Below are 15,593 nucleotides of genomic sequence, written 5' to 3'. Positions count from 1 at the left end.
CCCATTCCACCACCTCAGCTCAAATGTAATGCTCTTCAGGTTTATTTTATACAAAAAGAAGTTGCTTCATATGGTGCAAGCGTTTTACTTCTGATAGCCTAGCATAACTAGCCTTGCCAAACTAGCAAAACAAATGACATAATTAAAACTGATACATATAATGACAGCTGTAAGTACTGAATGGCTACCAGTATTAGTATACAAATACTACATGACTCAAACTAAGTTAAGGAGTATTACTATAAAAATGAGATGTGATACGATACGTCAACTACAATGGTATTACACCTAACAATAACAGTCCATAACAGAGGTGCTACCACTAAGAGAAGTGCAAGAAAATGTGCCAGAATAAAGGAAACTGATCATTTCATCTGTATTTTTTCTGTGAAATCTGATGTTGTTGCTGGAATAACTCTTAAAAGTTAAATATGTGAGGCGTTGTTGAGAGGTTCTTGTGTATTTATGTACTTACATTTATGTTTTGTATAAAGAAACCTTAAAGGCACATACCACTACAAATTGCTTGAGCCGTTACTTTTCATAGGATGCATATGTTACGTTTAAGTGGAAACATAAATAACTCTGGGGTGTATTATTGAACCAGTAGATACTGAAGTGCTATAAATATGAATATTGTTCTACTTTCTATTGTCCTTCTTCCCTAATGAACAAATCTAATTAAGTTTGGGATTTTATAAAATGCAGACCTCAGCGAGTGTTTCAGCTATCATGAGGTATCATCATTTCCACAAGTTCTTAGATTAGCAACTGTTAGTCCCAATTCTGCTCCTTTGTCATGGGAAAGACTTGCAAGGCTTCTGCAACAGAATACCAGTGACATATGAGAGCTTCTCCACGGCTAAAGTCGGATCCTCTGCAGTGCCAAGGTGCATTAAAGAGATTAGTGCGAGGACCAAAACAATGTCTGAACTTCAGTAACCAATACGCTACAATATTTACACAAGAAGAAAAAATGCTGCTTTACATGTGCCTTTGTCTATTAATACTTTTAAAAGTTTTGTCTCAAGTTTAACAGTGTCTATTGTGTGGCTCCGTTAGTCTTCCAGCAAAAAAAAACTGTTTACATACTTTAATGAGTCCTCCCCACATGCTGTAGTCCTAGAGGATATTAGGATGTCTATTGGAAATAAATAAATTAAAATAATAATTTTTCTCACAAATGACAGGGGAGGACATATCAGCACTGCTCATGTATGATTTAATCAGTGAAGCTGAGTTAATCAAGTGATGAAACATATTTTGAGCTTTTGCCATTTATACACTTGAAACCATTCTGTCATCCAAAGAACAATCTCAATTAATTTGCCATTAAAATACTTCTCATTGTTTAAAACCTGCCTCTCATGGCCACTAACTTTTGTTGTGTAATAAATTGAAGGCGATTAGGATGAATGTCCATGTTGATCAGTGGTAAGAGATGAAGGAGGTCCGATCAGAGGCAAAAATACATGACCAAAGACCATAAAACTGCATGACCAAATAAAGCAAGTCCTTAGCACAGAGTGAACGCTGATCTCTCTATATAAGAATGAAGGCTGGGCACCCCCAAGGACTGACAGGCAACGAGTCAAGGTGAGTGAGTTACAGTCTTTTATTAGCAGGAGGAAAGCCAGCAGCTTAATGAACAATGCAGGGCATGGCCACTTACTGCCAGACAGACACCACAAAGTGAATACTGAGCTTTTGTGTTTATGCTAGGACTTCAAGTTACAGTAAGTTTTTTTTATATTACATACTTTGATTTCAGTGGTTATTAACTCAAACTATTTGTGCTTCTGTTATTAGAGCCCTCATCAAACCATCACTGTCTCTTTGTCTCAGGGTTGAAGGAGGTACTTTATTTTAATTTACATAGTGAAAATGTTTGACATGTTTAATCAATATTTATTAACATCAATAGTGTTAATATTTATGTTAAGTTAAGACTTGCTGTGTGGAGAGTTCAGTCAATTAACAAGTGGGTTAATTAACAGAGATGTGCATTTCTTCTCATGAATAACATCTGCAGCTGCAAAAATCACAAGCTATCATGCCTGCTCTTAATTGTTAGTGTTCCTGACTAATCATTTGCAAATTTCTTAGGAACTTTCAACACACAACAAAGTTATGTACAATTAATAGAGACATTAACCAGAGTAATGCAAACTGAATTATACTAAAATGCCTTGGTTCTCTGCTCTTACTTGAAATGTGAAGTTAGGTTATCTGTGTGGCTCTTGTTAATTATTATCTCAGAACATCATAATCAATGAGCTGAGGCACAAGTGAAATAAATGACTTATTTTTACTTACTTGCAGTAAACCGCCACCATGAGTGGGGACGCAGAGATGGAATGTTTTGGCCCGGCGGCCATTTACCTCCGGAAGCCAGAAAAAGAAAGAATTGAAGCTCAAAACACTCCCTTTGATGCTAAGACAGCTTACTTTGTGGCTGAGGCTGGTGAGATGTACCTCAAGGGGAAGCTTGTTAAGAGAGAGGGTGGTAAAGCCACCGTGGAGACTTTCTGTGGAAAGGTGAGACTGGCATTGGAATTTAAAGTGTAACACAGTCTGTCATTAGACATGTGTCAGGTGTAAACATCTGTCAGTGTACATTAACATTCACCCTATTGGTTTGAATGTAAAATGATTGACATTTTGTTTTTTGTTTTTATTTTAATATGTTAATTAGTGATAACTTTTTTCTCTGATGAAGTTTATTTTACTTTGTACGGTGGTGGTTTTGTATTAAATGCATCTCAGTCTGTGGTATAGATTATAATAAATAGACCACATCCGTCTGTTCATTATCATTCTATATGTCAGCTAACGTATAGTTCATTTTATTGTCTCTGTGCCAGAGCCTCACTGTAAAAGACACTGAGGTCTTCCCCATGAACCCTCCGAAGTTCGATAAAATTGAGGACATGGCCATGATGACCCACCTCAGTGAGCCGGCTGTGCTGTATAACCTCAAAGAGCGCTATGCAGCATGGATGATCTATGTGAGTTTGAAGAGATCAACAGATGAAAGCAGATGAAACTTACTGTGAGACAAGTATCAGTAATAATCCTGTGTGTCTTGACAGACCTACTCTGGGCTGTTCTGCGTGACTGTGAACCCCTACAAGTGGCTCCCAGTGTATGACGCAGTGGTTGTTGCTGGATACAGAGGCAAAAAGAGGATTGAGGCTCCACCCCACATCTTCTCCATCTCTGACAACGCCTATCAGTTCATGCTCCAAGGTATCACTCATTTTATATGCTTTTAAATACCTGGAAATACAGAACATGAATTTAAACTGAGATCAACCCAAAAATGTTGATATCTTACAGATAGAGAAAACCAGTCAATTCTGATTACGTGAGTACTAGCTTTATATTTATTTATTTATTTATTTATTTATATAAAGCTGTGTTTCTATTAGCACCTTGTATTTGTAACAATATTTGCAATTCAAACACTACTCATTAACTTTTTTATATAACATACATTTCTATCACCAACTTGTTAACAGTATTTGTGATTTAAACAATACTCATGAACACCCCCTGTTTCCAGTGGAGAATCTGGTGCAGGAAAGACTGTCAACACCAAACGTGTCATCCAGTACTTTGCAACAATTGCGGTGGCTGGAGGAAAGAAGGCAGAAGCTGTTCCAGGCAAGATGCAGGTATGAAATGTCATCCATCCATCCATCTTCTGCTTTTGTGGGTCCAGGTTACAACCTAAGCATAGAATCCCAGACTTCCTTCTCCCTGGCCCCCACCTCTTTGTCCCCCCGGGAACACTGAGGGGATCCCAGGCCTCCTCCCAGTAGGACACCTCACCAGGAAGGCGTTCAGGAGGCATTCTAACAAGATGCCTGAACCACTTCAACTGACTGCTCTCAATAAAAATGTCAAAGTGTTAATGTGAGATCTGTAATCAAAAGATTCTGTGTGTTGTTACTTTTAGGGGTCACTGGAAGATCAAATCATTGCAGCAAACCCTCTGTTGGAGGCTTATGGTAATGCCAAGACTGTGAGGAATGACAACTCTTCACGTTTTGTGAGTCCTTTTAGCGCTTCTCTTATTAATTCGGTCATGACAACCATCGCCTGTTTGAAAGCTGTATTGAAATGTTATTCTGTATTTGCACAGGGTAAATTCATCAGGATTCATTTTGGGTCAACCGGAAAGTTGGCTTCAGCTGATATTGAAACATGTAAGACAACTGTAACAAATTGTGCATCATCCTGTTTGCTACACTGCTGAATAAATAGCTGAGCTTCAGTGTGGATTTCTTTTTCCTGCTTAATTTTATACCTTAAATCTTTACAGATCTGCTGGAGAAGTCTCGAGTGACCTTCCAACTGTCTGCTGAGAGAAGCTACCACATCTTCTATCAGCTTATGACAGGCCACAAACCCGAGCTAATAGGTGAGACATTCTGAGTTTTTAAAGGCTGGTAGCTGATATAATACCTGCTAGAATTAACCATGTATTATGTTTTTTTTTCTCAGAGGCTTTGCTGATCACCACCAACCCCTATGACTATCCCATGGTCAGTCAGGGTGAAATCACTGTCAAGAGTATCAATGACGTTGAAGAATTTATTGCGACTGATGTAAGAAATATGTCAAATTCACACATTCATAACTCATTGTAGAATATCTTAATTGCCCCCTAAAACTTTGTGAATGAATGTCCTTTAAATATGTAGACTGCTATTGACATCCTGGGCTTCAACGCAGAGGAGAAAATAAGCATGTACAAGTTGACTGGAGCTGTGATGCAGCACGGAAACATGAAGTTCAAGCAGAAACAGCGAGAGGAACAGGCTGAACCTGATGGCACTGAGGGTGTGTTGAGCTTGCTACTTCCTCACAGCAATATGTGATAAAGTATTATAAAACATTATTTTCTGTTCATTTTTCAGTGTCAATCTTATCAGTGAGTATTTTCTTCCTTGTAGTTGCGGATAAAATCTCATATCTCATGGGCTTGAACTCAGCTGATGTGCTGAAGGCACTGTGCTACCCCAGAGTCAAAGTTGGAAATGAGTTTGTGACAAAGGGTCAGACTGTACCACAGGTAAAATGTTCTCATACAGCTTTGTGAATTGTACTTTTCAGATGTACTCAAACATACTTTTTTTTATCTTGTTAAAATGTGTTTGATCTATGTGTTTGCCTTTCATTTGTAAAAACAGGTCAACAATGCTGTCATGGCTCTCTGCAAGTCTGTCTATGAGAAAATGTTCTTGTGGATGGTTGTCAGAATTAATGAGATGCTGGATACTAAGCAGCCCAGGAGCTTTTTCATCGGTGTCTTGGACATTGCTGGGTTTGAAATCTTTGATGTAAGTATAGAAATAGTACATACGTTCTCTAATGTAAAATTAATTTAAGAATGATTGTAATAAATTGTGTTGTTATTTGTCTTTCTTTTAATTTTTAAAAAGTTCAACAGCTTGGAGCAGCTGTGCATTAACTTCACCAATGAAAAACTACAACAGTTTTTCAACCACCACATGTTTGTCCTTGAGCAAGAAGAGTACAAGAAAGAGGGGATTGAATGGGAGTTCATTGACTTTGGCATGGACTTGGCTGCCTGCATTGAGCTCATTGAGAAGGTGCGACATATGTCATTGACTAAGAAGTGCACAGAATATCTGATCACATGAAAGTTTGCTTTTTAAAAATCATTATTCTTCTTGACAGCCAATGGGCATCTTCTCCATCCTTGAAGAGGAGTGCATGTTCCCCAAGGCCACTGACATGACCTTCAAGAACAAACTGTATGATCAACATCTTGGTAAAAACAAGTCCTTTGAGAAGCCAAAGCCTGCCAAAGGCAAAGCCGAGGCTCACTTTTCTCTGGTGCACTATGCTGGTACTGTGGACTACAATATCTGTGGCTGGCTGGACAAGAACAAGGACCCTCTGAACGACTCCGTTGTTCAGCTCTACCAGAAGTCTTCAGTCAAACTGTTGGCCTTCCTGTATGCTTCCCATGCCTCAGCAGAAGGTACCATTTATCTGTCGCTCGACCTCATGAGATATAACTTTAATTTTTATTATAATGTTTTTTTTTTAGTTTAAGCTCTAAGTTCTGTATCTATTCATTAAATTGAATGCTTTATTGTTGCTCCACTGACAGCTGAGAGTGGTGGTGGTGGAAAGAAAGGTGGCAAGAAGAAGGGAGGTTCCTTCCAGACTGTATCTGCATTGTTCAGGGTAAAGTGTGGGAAAAATTGAACTGAAAGTTTAATGGCAGTAATGTATTTTATTACACCTATTGTCAAATGATAGCCTTATGTAAATTTCATGAAATTTCCTTCGTTTAGGAGAATTTGGGCAAGCTGATGACAAATTTGAGGAGCACTCATCCTCATTTTGTGCGCTGCTTGATCCCCAATGAGTCAAAGACTCCAGGTATCTGCTCTTTATCCCATTATTAATAAAATCAATGATAAAAGTTAAACAAATGTTTTTACTGTGGCTCTCTTAATAAATCATTTAATCTATTTTATAGGTCTAATGGAGAACTTCCTGGTCATCCACCAGCTCAGATGTAATGGTGTGCTGGAAGGCATCAGAATCTGCAGAAAGGGTTTCCCCAGCAGAATCCTCTATGGTGACTTCAAGCAGAGGTAGCAGAAATATTATTGTGATAATTTAGTAAGTAGCTCTTTACTCATCCAAAGACATTTTTTAGTGTAACTGAATGAAATCGTTACCCCTAGATACAAAGTACTGAATGCCAGTGTCATCCCTGAGGGACAGTTCATCGATAACAAGAAGGCTTCAGAGAAACTCTTGGGCTCTATTGATGTTGATCAGACTCAGTACAGATTTGGTCATACAAAGGTAGAGTAGCAATACTTAAAGACTGCAAAGTCTTTGTACAAACAATACAGGGGATCACCAGTACTAATAGCACAATAATTATTGTCATACAGGTGTTTTTCAAAGCTGGTCTGTTGGGTACTCTTGAGGAGATGAGAGATGAGAAGTTGGCTGAGCTGGTCACAATGACTCAGGCTCTCTGCAGAGGGTTCCTCATGAGACGAGAGTTTGTCAAGATGATGGAGAGGAGGTAAAATATTACATATGTAGTCTGAAAAAATGCTTTGTATTTAATAACTCAAAGTAAGGTTTAATTTTCCCTGTTCAAACTTTCCATTTTTTTTTTTCCAGAGATGCCATTTTCTCCATCCAGTACAACATTCGCTCATTCATGAACGTCAAAACATGGCCATGGATGAAGCTGTATTTCAAGATTAAGCCACTTCTGAAGAGTGCGGAAACTGAGAAGGAAATGGCCCAAATGAAAGAAGACTTTGAAAAGACCAAAGAGGATTTAACAAAGGCTCTGGCTAAGAAGAAGGAACTTGAAGAGAAGATGGTTTCTCTGCTGCAGGAGAAGAATGACCTGGCATTGCAAGTGCAGTCTGTAAGTTGAATGACTAGTCTTTATGTATGATTTAGCAGATGTAAAGTACATCTGCTAAATCATCCCATATCTAATTGTTAATTTAATTGTGATATGAACTGACATTGTCTTTCAGGAAGGTGAAAACCTTGCTGATGCAGAGGAAAGATGTGAGGGTCTCATTAAAGCAAAAATCCAGCTTGAGGCCAAACTCAAAGAGACATCCGAAAGACTAGAGGATGAGGAGGAAATCAATGCTGAGCTGACTGCAAAGAAGAGGAAGCTGGAGGACGAGTGCTCTGAGCTGAAGAAAGACATCGATGACTTGGAGCTCACCCTGGCCAAAGTGGAGAAAGAGAAACATGCCACTGAGAACAAGGTTACAAGAATAGTCCTTTAAGAATGTTTTGTATTTCTCTCATAGAGTGGGTTAAGACCTTGAGTTAATTTAAATACATGTGTATTTTTTAGGTCAAAAACCTGACAGAGGAGATGGCATCTCAAGATGAGGCCATTGCTAAGCTGACCAAAGAGAAGAAAGCCCTCCAAGAGGCCCATCAGCAGACTCTCGATGACCTTCAGGCAGAGGAAGACAAAGTCAACACTCTGACGAAGGCAAAGACCAAGCTGGAGCAGCAAGTGGACGATGTAAGTAATAATAACAGATGGTCTGACTTCCCTTGGTAATTTAAACGAAAAAATAATGTCTACTTGTGGTCTAAAATAGCTTGAAGGTTCTCTGGAGCAAGAAAAGAAGATCCGCATGGACCTTGAACGAGCTAAAAGAAAGCTTGAGGGAGATTTGAAACTGGCTCAGGAATCTATAATGGATCTGGAGAATGACAAGCAGCAATCTGAGGAGAAAATAAAGAAGTAAGATTGAAAAATACTTGATATCCATCCATTTACTCTTTTCCATGACAGGCTAATCATTACTTGAATTACTTTCATCAACTCCAGAAAAGACTTTGAGATAAGTCAGCTCCTGAGTAAGATTGAGGATGAGCAGTCTCTGGGAGTCCAGTTACAGAAAAAGATAAAGGAACTTCAGGTAAAATACCAAGTATTGTCAGTCAATGCAAAAGAGCACCCTGGTGTTTTGACAATTTTCAAGCTAAACCATGTTGATTTCAGGCCCGTATTGAGGAGCTGGAGGAGGAAATTGAGGCTGAGCGTGCAGCTCGGGCCAAGGTGGAGAAGCAGCGGTCTGATCTCTCCAGGGAACTTGAGGAGATCAGTGAAAGGCTGGAGGAAGCTGGTGGGGCAACTGCAGCCCAGATTGAGATGAACAAGAAGCGTGAGGCTGAGTTTCAGAAGCTGCGTCGTGATCTTGAAGAGTCCACCCTGCAGCATGAGGCCACCGCTGCAGCTCTCCGCAAGAAGCAGGCCGACAGTGTGGCAGAACTGGGAGAACAGATTGATAATCTCCAGAGAGTCAAACAGAAACTGGAGAAGGAGAAGAGTGAATATAAGATGGAGATTGACGACCTCAGCAGCAATATGGAGTCTGTTGCCAAAGCAAAGGTGAGACATTTTCATGGAGCATGAACACAAAGAGACTGGTCATAAGTCATACTAATAGATGATTTCTGTCAACAGGCAAATCTAGAAAAGATGTGCAGAACATTAGAAGATCAACTGAGTGAGATCAAGTCAAAGAATGACGAGAACGTTCGTCAGTTGAATGACTTAGGAGTGCAAAAAGCAAGACTTCAAACTGAAAACGGTATGAATATCATTATCCTGCAGAGTCAAGGCTCCTGCATAAACAGATGTATTTGCATCAAAACATCTAAATATAACATTTGATTTGCTCAAGGATAGTGTAATTAGACATCACACCTCCCATATACTGTACCTTTGAGAGAAATCTGACCCCTCACACAACAGTTGTTCTGATGGATTGATGTACTTTTAGTTAATACCATGAATCCCACACTGTATTCATCCTTTTTTTATTATTATTAACTTCTTTCATAATTTTTAATTATGATAATTTGTTAGGTGAAATTACACGGCAGCTGGAGGAAAAAGAAGCTCTTGTTTCCCAGCTGACAAGAGGCAAGCAGGCCTATACTCAGCAGATTGAGGAGCTGAAGCGGCACATTGAGGAAGAAGTTAAGGTATCTGTGTAATCAGAGGGATAAACACAGCACTAAAATGCACCAAACAATTTTTATCAAATATTAATCTGATGTGCTGTTGGATCACAGGCCAAGAATGCTCTAGCTCATGCTGTTCAGTCGTCACGTCATGACTGCGACCTGCTCAGAGAACAGTTTGAGGAAGAGCAGGAAGCCAAGGCTGAGCTGCAGCGTTCAATGTCCAAGGCCAACAGTGAGGTGGCTCAGTGGAGAACCAAATATGAGACTGATGCTATTCAGCGCACTGAGGAGCTGGAGGAGGCCAAGTAAGTCACGGCAAGCTTAGCTTTGTAGACCCACAACTACTAAGTGTACAGTAAGTTTGAAAGAAATTAAAAATCAAATATTCTCAAAAGGAAAAAGCTTGCCCAGCGTCTTCAGGATGCTGAGGAATCCATCGAGGCTGTGAATGCCAAATGTGCCTCTCTGGAGAAGACCAAACAGAGACTGCAGGGTGAAGTAGAGGACCTCATGATTGATGTGGAAAGAGCTAATGCTCTGGCTGCCAGCCTCGACAAGAAGCAAAGAAACTTTGACAAGGTTTGTTTTCTATTCATGCATTATTTAAACAGGAATCACACAGAGTTAAACATTTCTGAAACACATTGGTCTTCTTGATGTTTTCAGGTTCTTGCAGAGTGGAAACAGAAGTATGAGGAGAGCCAGGCAGAACTGGAGGGAGCTCAGAAAGAAGCTCGATCTCTCAGCACTGAAATGTTCAAAATGAAAAACTCCTATGAGGAAGCTCTGGACCACCTGGAGACCCTTAAGAGGGAGAACAAGAACCTACAACGTATGAAAATAAACACAGCTCTTTTTTTTTTTTCATCCTGCTTTTCTATTATGTGCTTTCTTTCTTTATCTGGATGTCTCGTTTCCCACATTATTTAATATTATAACATTTATTCAACAATACTCTGCTCCAACAGAGGAGATCTCAGATCTGACTGAACAAATTGGAGAGACCGGTAAAACAATTCATGAGCTTGAGAAGGGAAAGAAGACAGTGGAAAGTGAGAAGTCAGAAATTCAGACTGCTCTGGAGGAGGCTGAGGTAAAACAGAATCATAGTATGGCCCATTATAACTAAAATAGTAATAATACAACATATTTGGATGAAATCACTTAGTCATTGTGGGCGAGAGGATGCATTGAAAATAAAATGTAAAATGTTCCAATTAAAGATATGATTCATGGATACAAACTCTCATACAAAATTCTGTACTGCTTAATTTTTAATTCATGATCCTACTGTGGCTGTGAGACTTTTTTTTTAGAGTTTATTAGAGTTTCAGTGCATGTCTGGTGTGAGACTCATTTTCCAAAGGTGCTCGACTTGACACCTCAGAGCTATTTTCTTGACTTATGTATTTTTAATGAGAGTAATGGCTCTACAGCTGATAAAGGTCAAATTTGTTCACAGGCTACGCTGGAGCATGAGGAATCCAAGATCCTCCGTGTTCAGCTTGAACTCACCCAGGTGAAGGGTGAAGTTGACAGAAAAATTGCAGAGAAGGATGAGGAGATTGAGCAGATCAAGAGGAACAGCCAGAGAGTGATTGAGACCATGCAGAGCTCTTTGGATTCTGAGGTCAGGAGCAGGAATGATGCCCTGAGAATCAAGAAGAAGATGGAGGGTGACCTCAATGAGATGGAGATTCAGCTGAGCCATGCCAACCGACAGGCAGCAGAAGCCCAGAAACAGCTGAGGAATGTCCAGGGACAGCTTAAGGTACACCCAAAGGAAGATTCTTGTCAAAGTTTCTTTCTGAAAAACATGCTGAAAGCCCTTATTGATACATGTTTCTGTGTTTTCCTGTTCAGGATGCCCAGCTGCACCTTGATGAAGCCATTAGAGGCCAGGATGACATGAAGGAGCAGGTCGCTATGGTGGAGCGTAGGAACAACCTGATGCTGGCTGAGATTGAGGAACTGAGAGCTGCACTGGAGCAGACAGAGAGAGGCCGCAAAGTGGCTGAACAGGAGCTGATTGATGCCAGTGAGCGTGTGGGACTGCTGCACTCCCAGGTACTCTTAAAGGCTAACACACATAAAATTAAGCTTGGCTTGTTAGAGCAGCACATGGAAATTCATTGTTGCTTCTTTAATTATAGAATACCAGCCTGATTAACACCAAGAAGAAGCTGGAAGCTGATTATGTCCAGATCCAAAGTGAAGTAGAAGATTCTGTTCAGGAAGCAAGAAATGCTGAAGAGAAAGCCAAGAAGGCCATCACAGATGTATGATAATCAGACATTCAATACATATTTTTATTTCCTTACTTGCAGTAATTGGAGTAATTGCCATAGTCATGAGTGTTGTATTTCAGGCTGCCATGATGGCAGAGGAGCTGAAGAAAGAGCAGGACACCAGCGCTCATTTGGAGAGGATGAAGAAGAACCTGGAGGTGACAGTGAAGGACCTGCAGCACCGACTGGATGAGGCTGAGAATCTGGCCATGAAGGGTGGCAAGAAGCAGCTGCAGAAACTGGAGGCTAGGGTAAAGAACACACATACCAATCACACATTAAACTCATTCCTCTGACTTTCTAGTAACAATTGTCTATCTTTTAGGTTCGTGAGCTTGAGTCTGAAATTGATGGCGAGCAGAGACGAGGAGCAGAAGCAATTAAAGGTGTTCGTAAATATGAGAGAAGAGTGAAGGAGCTCAGCTACCAGGTATGTGTTTAGAATTCATAAGTACAACTGTCTTATTAAACCACAAATTACTCAGTTTTAATCATGCTTTATTTGGATCTGCAGACTGAGGAGGACAAGAAAAATATTGCCAGACTTCAGGACCTGGTAGATAAGCTGCAGCTAAAAGTGAAAGCCTACAAGAGACAGGCTGAGGAGGCGGTGAGTCACAAGCCAGCGTTTATGTTTCTTACCAAACTGCCATAAATAAAGTTACAGACAGCTCACTGAGATTCTGGACAGAAAAACAATCTGTTACGTCTGTAAAATACTGCACAGTAAAAACAGTACTATGTTCTGTGCCTGAATCTGTACATGCTCCGTCTGTGGATGTTGACTCTGGTGTTGAATGTCCTCACAGGAGGAGCAGGCCAACACACACATGTCCAGACTCAGGAAGGTTCAGCATGAGCTGGAGGAGGCTCAGGAGCGTGCTGACATTGCCGAGTCCCAAGTCAACAAGCTGAGGGCCAAGAGCCGCGAAATTGGGAAAGTAAGAAAAAGACTTTAGACAGTTTTATGCAGTACATGTTTTATCATCACTGATTTCTACCCTGCAAAGTTTTCCTTTCAAAAACTAAAGTCAGTACATTTTGTTTTCTATCTGTTTCAGGGAAAAGAGGCAGAAGAATAAGCTTTAACCTCTGAGAGACACAAATGAAAATCATAAAATATGATTTCCATTTGAAACTCTCACTTATCACTGTAGATCTAATTAATAAATGTTGTTGTCAGTCTGATGCCCTTTGTTATGCTTTTTATTCAATGTTTTTTTTCCACAACAAAAAATGCAAGTTCAGGTGTTCAGCAAATAATGTGAATCCACACTACAAACCTTACTCAAATGCACTTGTTTAATTTTTTGGATGTTTAGTTCTTCAGACCACAGTGTGTTGTGCTAGAAGAGAAAAACATAGTTAGGATAAAAAAGAACAGCATTTTTTAAATAAAGTAATATTTAATTAGCTTACTCATTTCAATTAACTCGCAACATAAACTTCACATTAAATGTCATCGCATGTCATTTTGTGCAGTTTTTTTACACCTTGTGAAAATTCAGCAGACATTTTAACAACACATTCTGTAACATACTGAGTCAGTAGATGTAATATATCTGTGACAAACATTTCTTCAAAATTGTGAGGCAAGTGGGAGTAAAGATGATTTGTGTTTGGCACTGCTGACAGCAGAGAAAAATATATTCTTCAATCTTTTAGGGTGATTCAGCCGTGCAATGAAAAGCTTGAAAAAAGATCCCATTACTCTTGGCTTCCTCTTTGGGGAGCTGTTTCATTAACATTGTGACAAATGACAGCTGCTTAGTCCCACGTCTGGTGTTAGTGCAGCTGTTTGCTGCATCTGCGGTCCCATGTGAGAATGACAGTTCTATCAGGCACTTTTCAAGTATTTTTAATATTAAACATGACATTAGCTTCTTGCTTCCGTAGCATTCAGCAATTAAAAGTTTATGATAGTGGCATGTTTCCAAGCATACTGAATAATTATACTAATGCACTATGGCAAATAATTTCAGCTCAGATCCTTTATCAGTGTCAATCTCCAACAATTATGTTTGCTGTGTGGGTGTGACTTGTGGAAAAAAAAAAAAAAGTGTCCTAATTTAAGTCTCAGTCTCAGTCAGCTCATTTGACATCAGTGTATCTTAAAATATACCTATAAATAATTCAGAGCTAAAGGCCTGAATTAGGTCCAGTGTTTTTACAGTCAATTAAAAGTGTGTCATTGTTTAAGCATTCTGACCTACAAATGATCATAATATCAAGACGACAAAAGCCGCTTTAGAATGTCTGTAAACATAGAAAGCAATATATTAACACAGAAACATAGAAATATATTTGGAAAATATTCAACACCAATTGAATACTCACACAGACCTTCTGTGATAAAATGATTAAAAGCAGATTTCCTCAAATGGAAGTCCTGCACTGCAGCTACATCTACCCTTGTCTTCCCCGGAAGCTTCGACTGGTCTGTGTCTCTTATGTTCAGCGTGTGAGAGCTGTGGCTCTGAGGTCTGCTGGATAAACCTCACATGAGCATTAAAAAGATTTTAACATTCAAAGCCCTTTGCCAAACACCTACGGTCTGATATCACAGCTAAATCAGCCAGCCAATTTCTGTTTAAGCCACATAACAAGGCACATTGCCTGCTGGAGGGAGGGTGTCGCTTATGCAAACAGAACTATTGGAAGCAGCTGGACCGTTGGTTTATGGAATAAGAGAAGCCAAAACATCCCATAACCCCCTCCAGAGACTGAGGAGTGTTTTAAAGCATCGATCGTCTTACCTCTAGAAGGTCTCTGGCCTTTGTTTGACAGCCTCATTGACCGACGCTTCAAACAAATGCTCACAGTAACAATGCAAGCTGCTTAACTCTAGGATTTCTTTTTTGCTCCTTGTCAATCCACACAAAATTCCCATCCTAATCCTTTGACAGCTGCCACAGAAACACTCTCTCTGTGTTCGATAACTGGAGAACCTGCTCCTAGGAATAGCCTGGAATGGCTCAGCTCACCTTTCTGTGAACCTATAGTGCACAACACAGTTGGATTTGGCTGCAGTTTTATTAATATCATTCACATTTTTTGCATTTATCACTAGTATATTCATTTCATAAGTGAATTTAACAACAATAATGTAGTTGTAAACAACTCTTACAACATTTCTGGGGTGTATCTCTTGTGTTCAAGTATAATATATGAACATTCAGTCTACACACCAGCCTCTGGTCATAGAAAAGCAGTAGTTAATTTAGAAAAAAAAGTATTTCAAACCATTTATTATCAATCAATCAAACTCAATCAAACTTTATTTCTATAGCACTTTTCATACATGGTACATGTAGCACAAAGTGCTTCACAACAAAGCCCCCCACTGTCCCGCGGTTGCAAATAAAAATACAAGCAACAAAGTAAAGTTTACAGTAAGGGTTTAATTAAAAGCTAGACTAAAAAGATACGTTTTGAGTTTACTTTTAAAAATATGAACACTCGCACCAGACCTTTATTAGTGTGTTCCTTTACTATTGACAAAACATTAATATAAGGACTGTATTTCAACAAGTCACCAAACAAACAACTTGAAGGGCAAATATGTGGTTACGTAATATTTTTTTATTAACATGAATATTAGTGAGATATTAGCTCTTTTTTAGTCATTAAAATATGTATTAATGGCTTATTTTGCATCACTATAATCTACACCTGTTAGTCCATTAACCAGTTTTCCTCAATTTCTGCTTATTTATATCACATAAGGAGGTAGTTGTACATGAATCATGATCTTAATACGCTTTACTCAGTTGGCAT

General features: G+C 39.4%; 1 protein-coding gene across 1 annotated transcript; it reads left to right on the top strand.

Annotated features, from left to right (window-relative positions):
* Positions 1-1,526: 1,526 nt before the first annotated feature.
* On the top strand, positions 1,527-13,004 carry LOC115419629 (myosin heavy chain, fast skeletal muscle-like). The gene is made up of 41 exons (XM_030134517.1): positions 1,527-1,596; positions 1,810-1,856; positions 2,323-2,538; positions 2,865-3,008; positions 3,093-3,249; positions 3,340-3,367; positions 3,566-3,677; positions 3,962-4,054; positions 4,148-4,211; positions 4,328-4,426; positions 4,510-4,613; positions 4,710-4,848; positions 4,962-5,080; positions 5,199-5,348; positions 5,451-5,621; positions 5,710-6,016; positions 6,149-6,225; positions 6,336-6,423; positions 6,524-6,641; positions 6,735-6,858; positions 6,951-7,087; positions 7,189-7,444; positions 7,560-7,802; positions 7,895-8,071; positions 8,151-8,296; positions 8,384-8,474; positions 8,558-8,947; positions 9,023-9,149; positions 9,428-9,546; positions 9,637-9,833; positions 9,924-10,107; positions 10,195-10,360; positions 10,497-10,621; positions 10,991-11,299; positions 11,392-11,595; positions 11,682-11,807; positions 11,897-12,067; positions 12,142-12,246; positions 12,331-12,426; positions 12,626-12,757; positions 12,878-13,004. The coding sequence occupies exons 3-41, from the start codon at positions 2,335-2,337 to the stop codon at positions 12,896-12,898; spliced, it is 5,820 nt and encodes a 1,939-aa protein (XP_029990377.1). The 5' UTR covers positions 1,527-1,596; positions 1,810-1,856; positions 2,323-2,334; the 3' UTR covers positions 12,899-13,004.
* The last annotated feature ends 2,589 nt before the right edge of the window (positions 13,005-15,593 follow it).

This window comes from Sphaeramia orbicularis, chromosome 5 (genome assembly GCF_902148855.1).
Source record: "Sphaeramia orbicularis chromosome 5, fSphaOr1.1, whole genome shotgun sequence".
In the NCBI taxonomy this organism is placed as follows: Eukaryota; Metazoa; Chordata; class Actinopteri; order Kurtiformes; family Apogonidae; genus Sphaeramia; species Sphaeramia orbicularis.
Note: the sequence above shows the minus strand (reverse complement) of the source record. Positions and strands in the feature narration are given on the sequence as shown.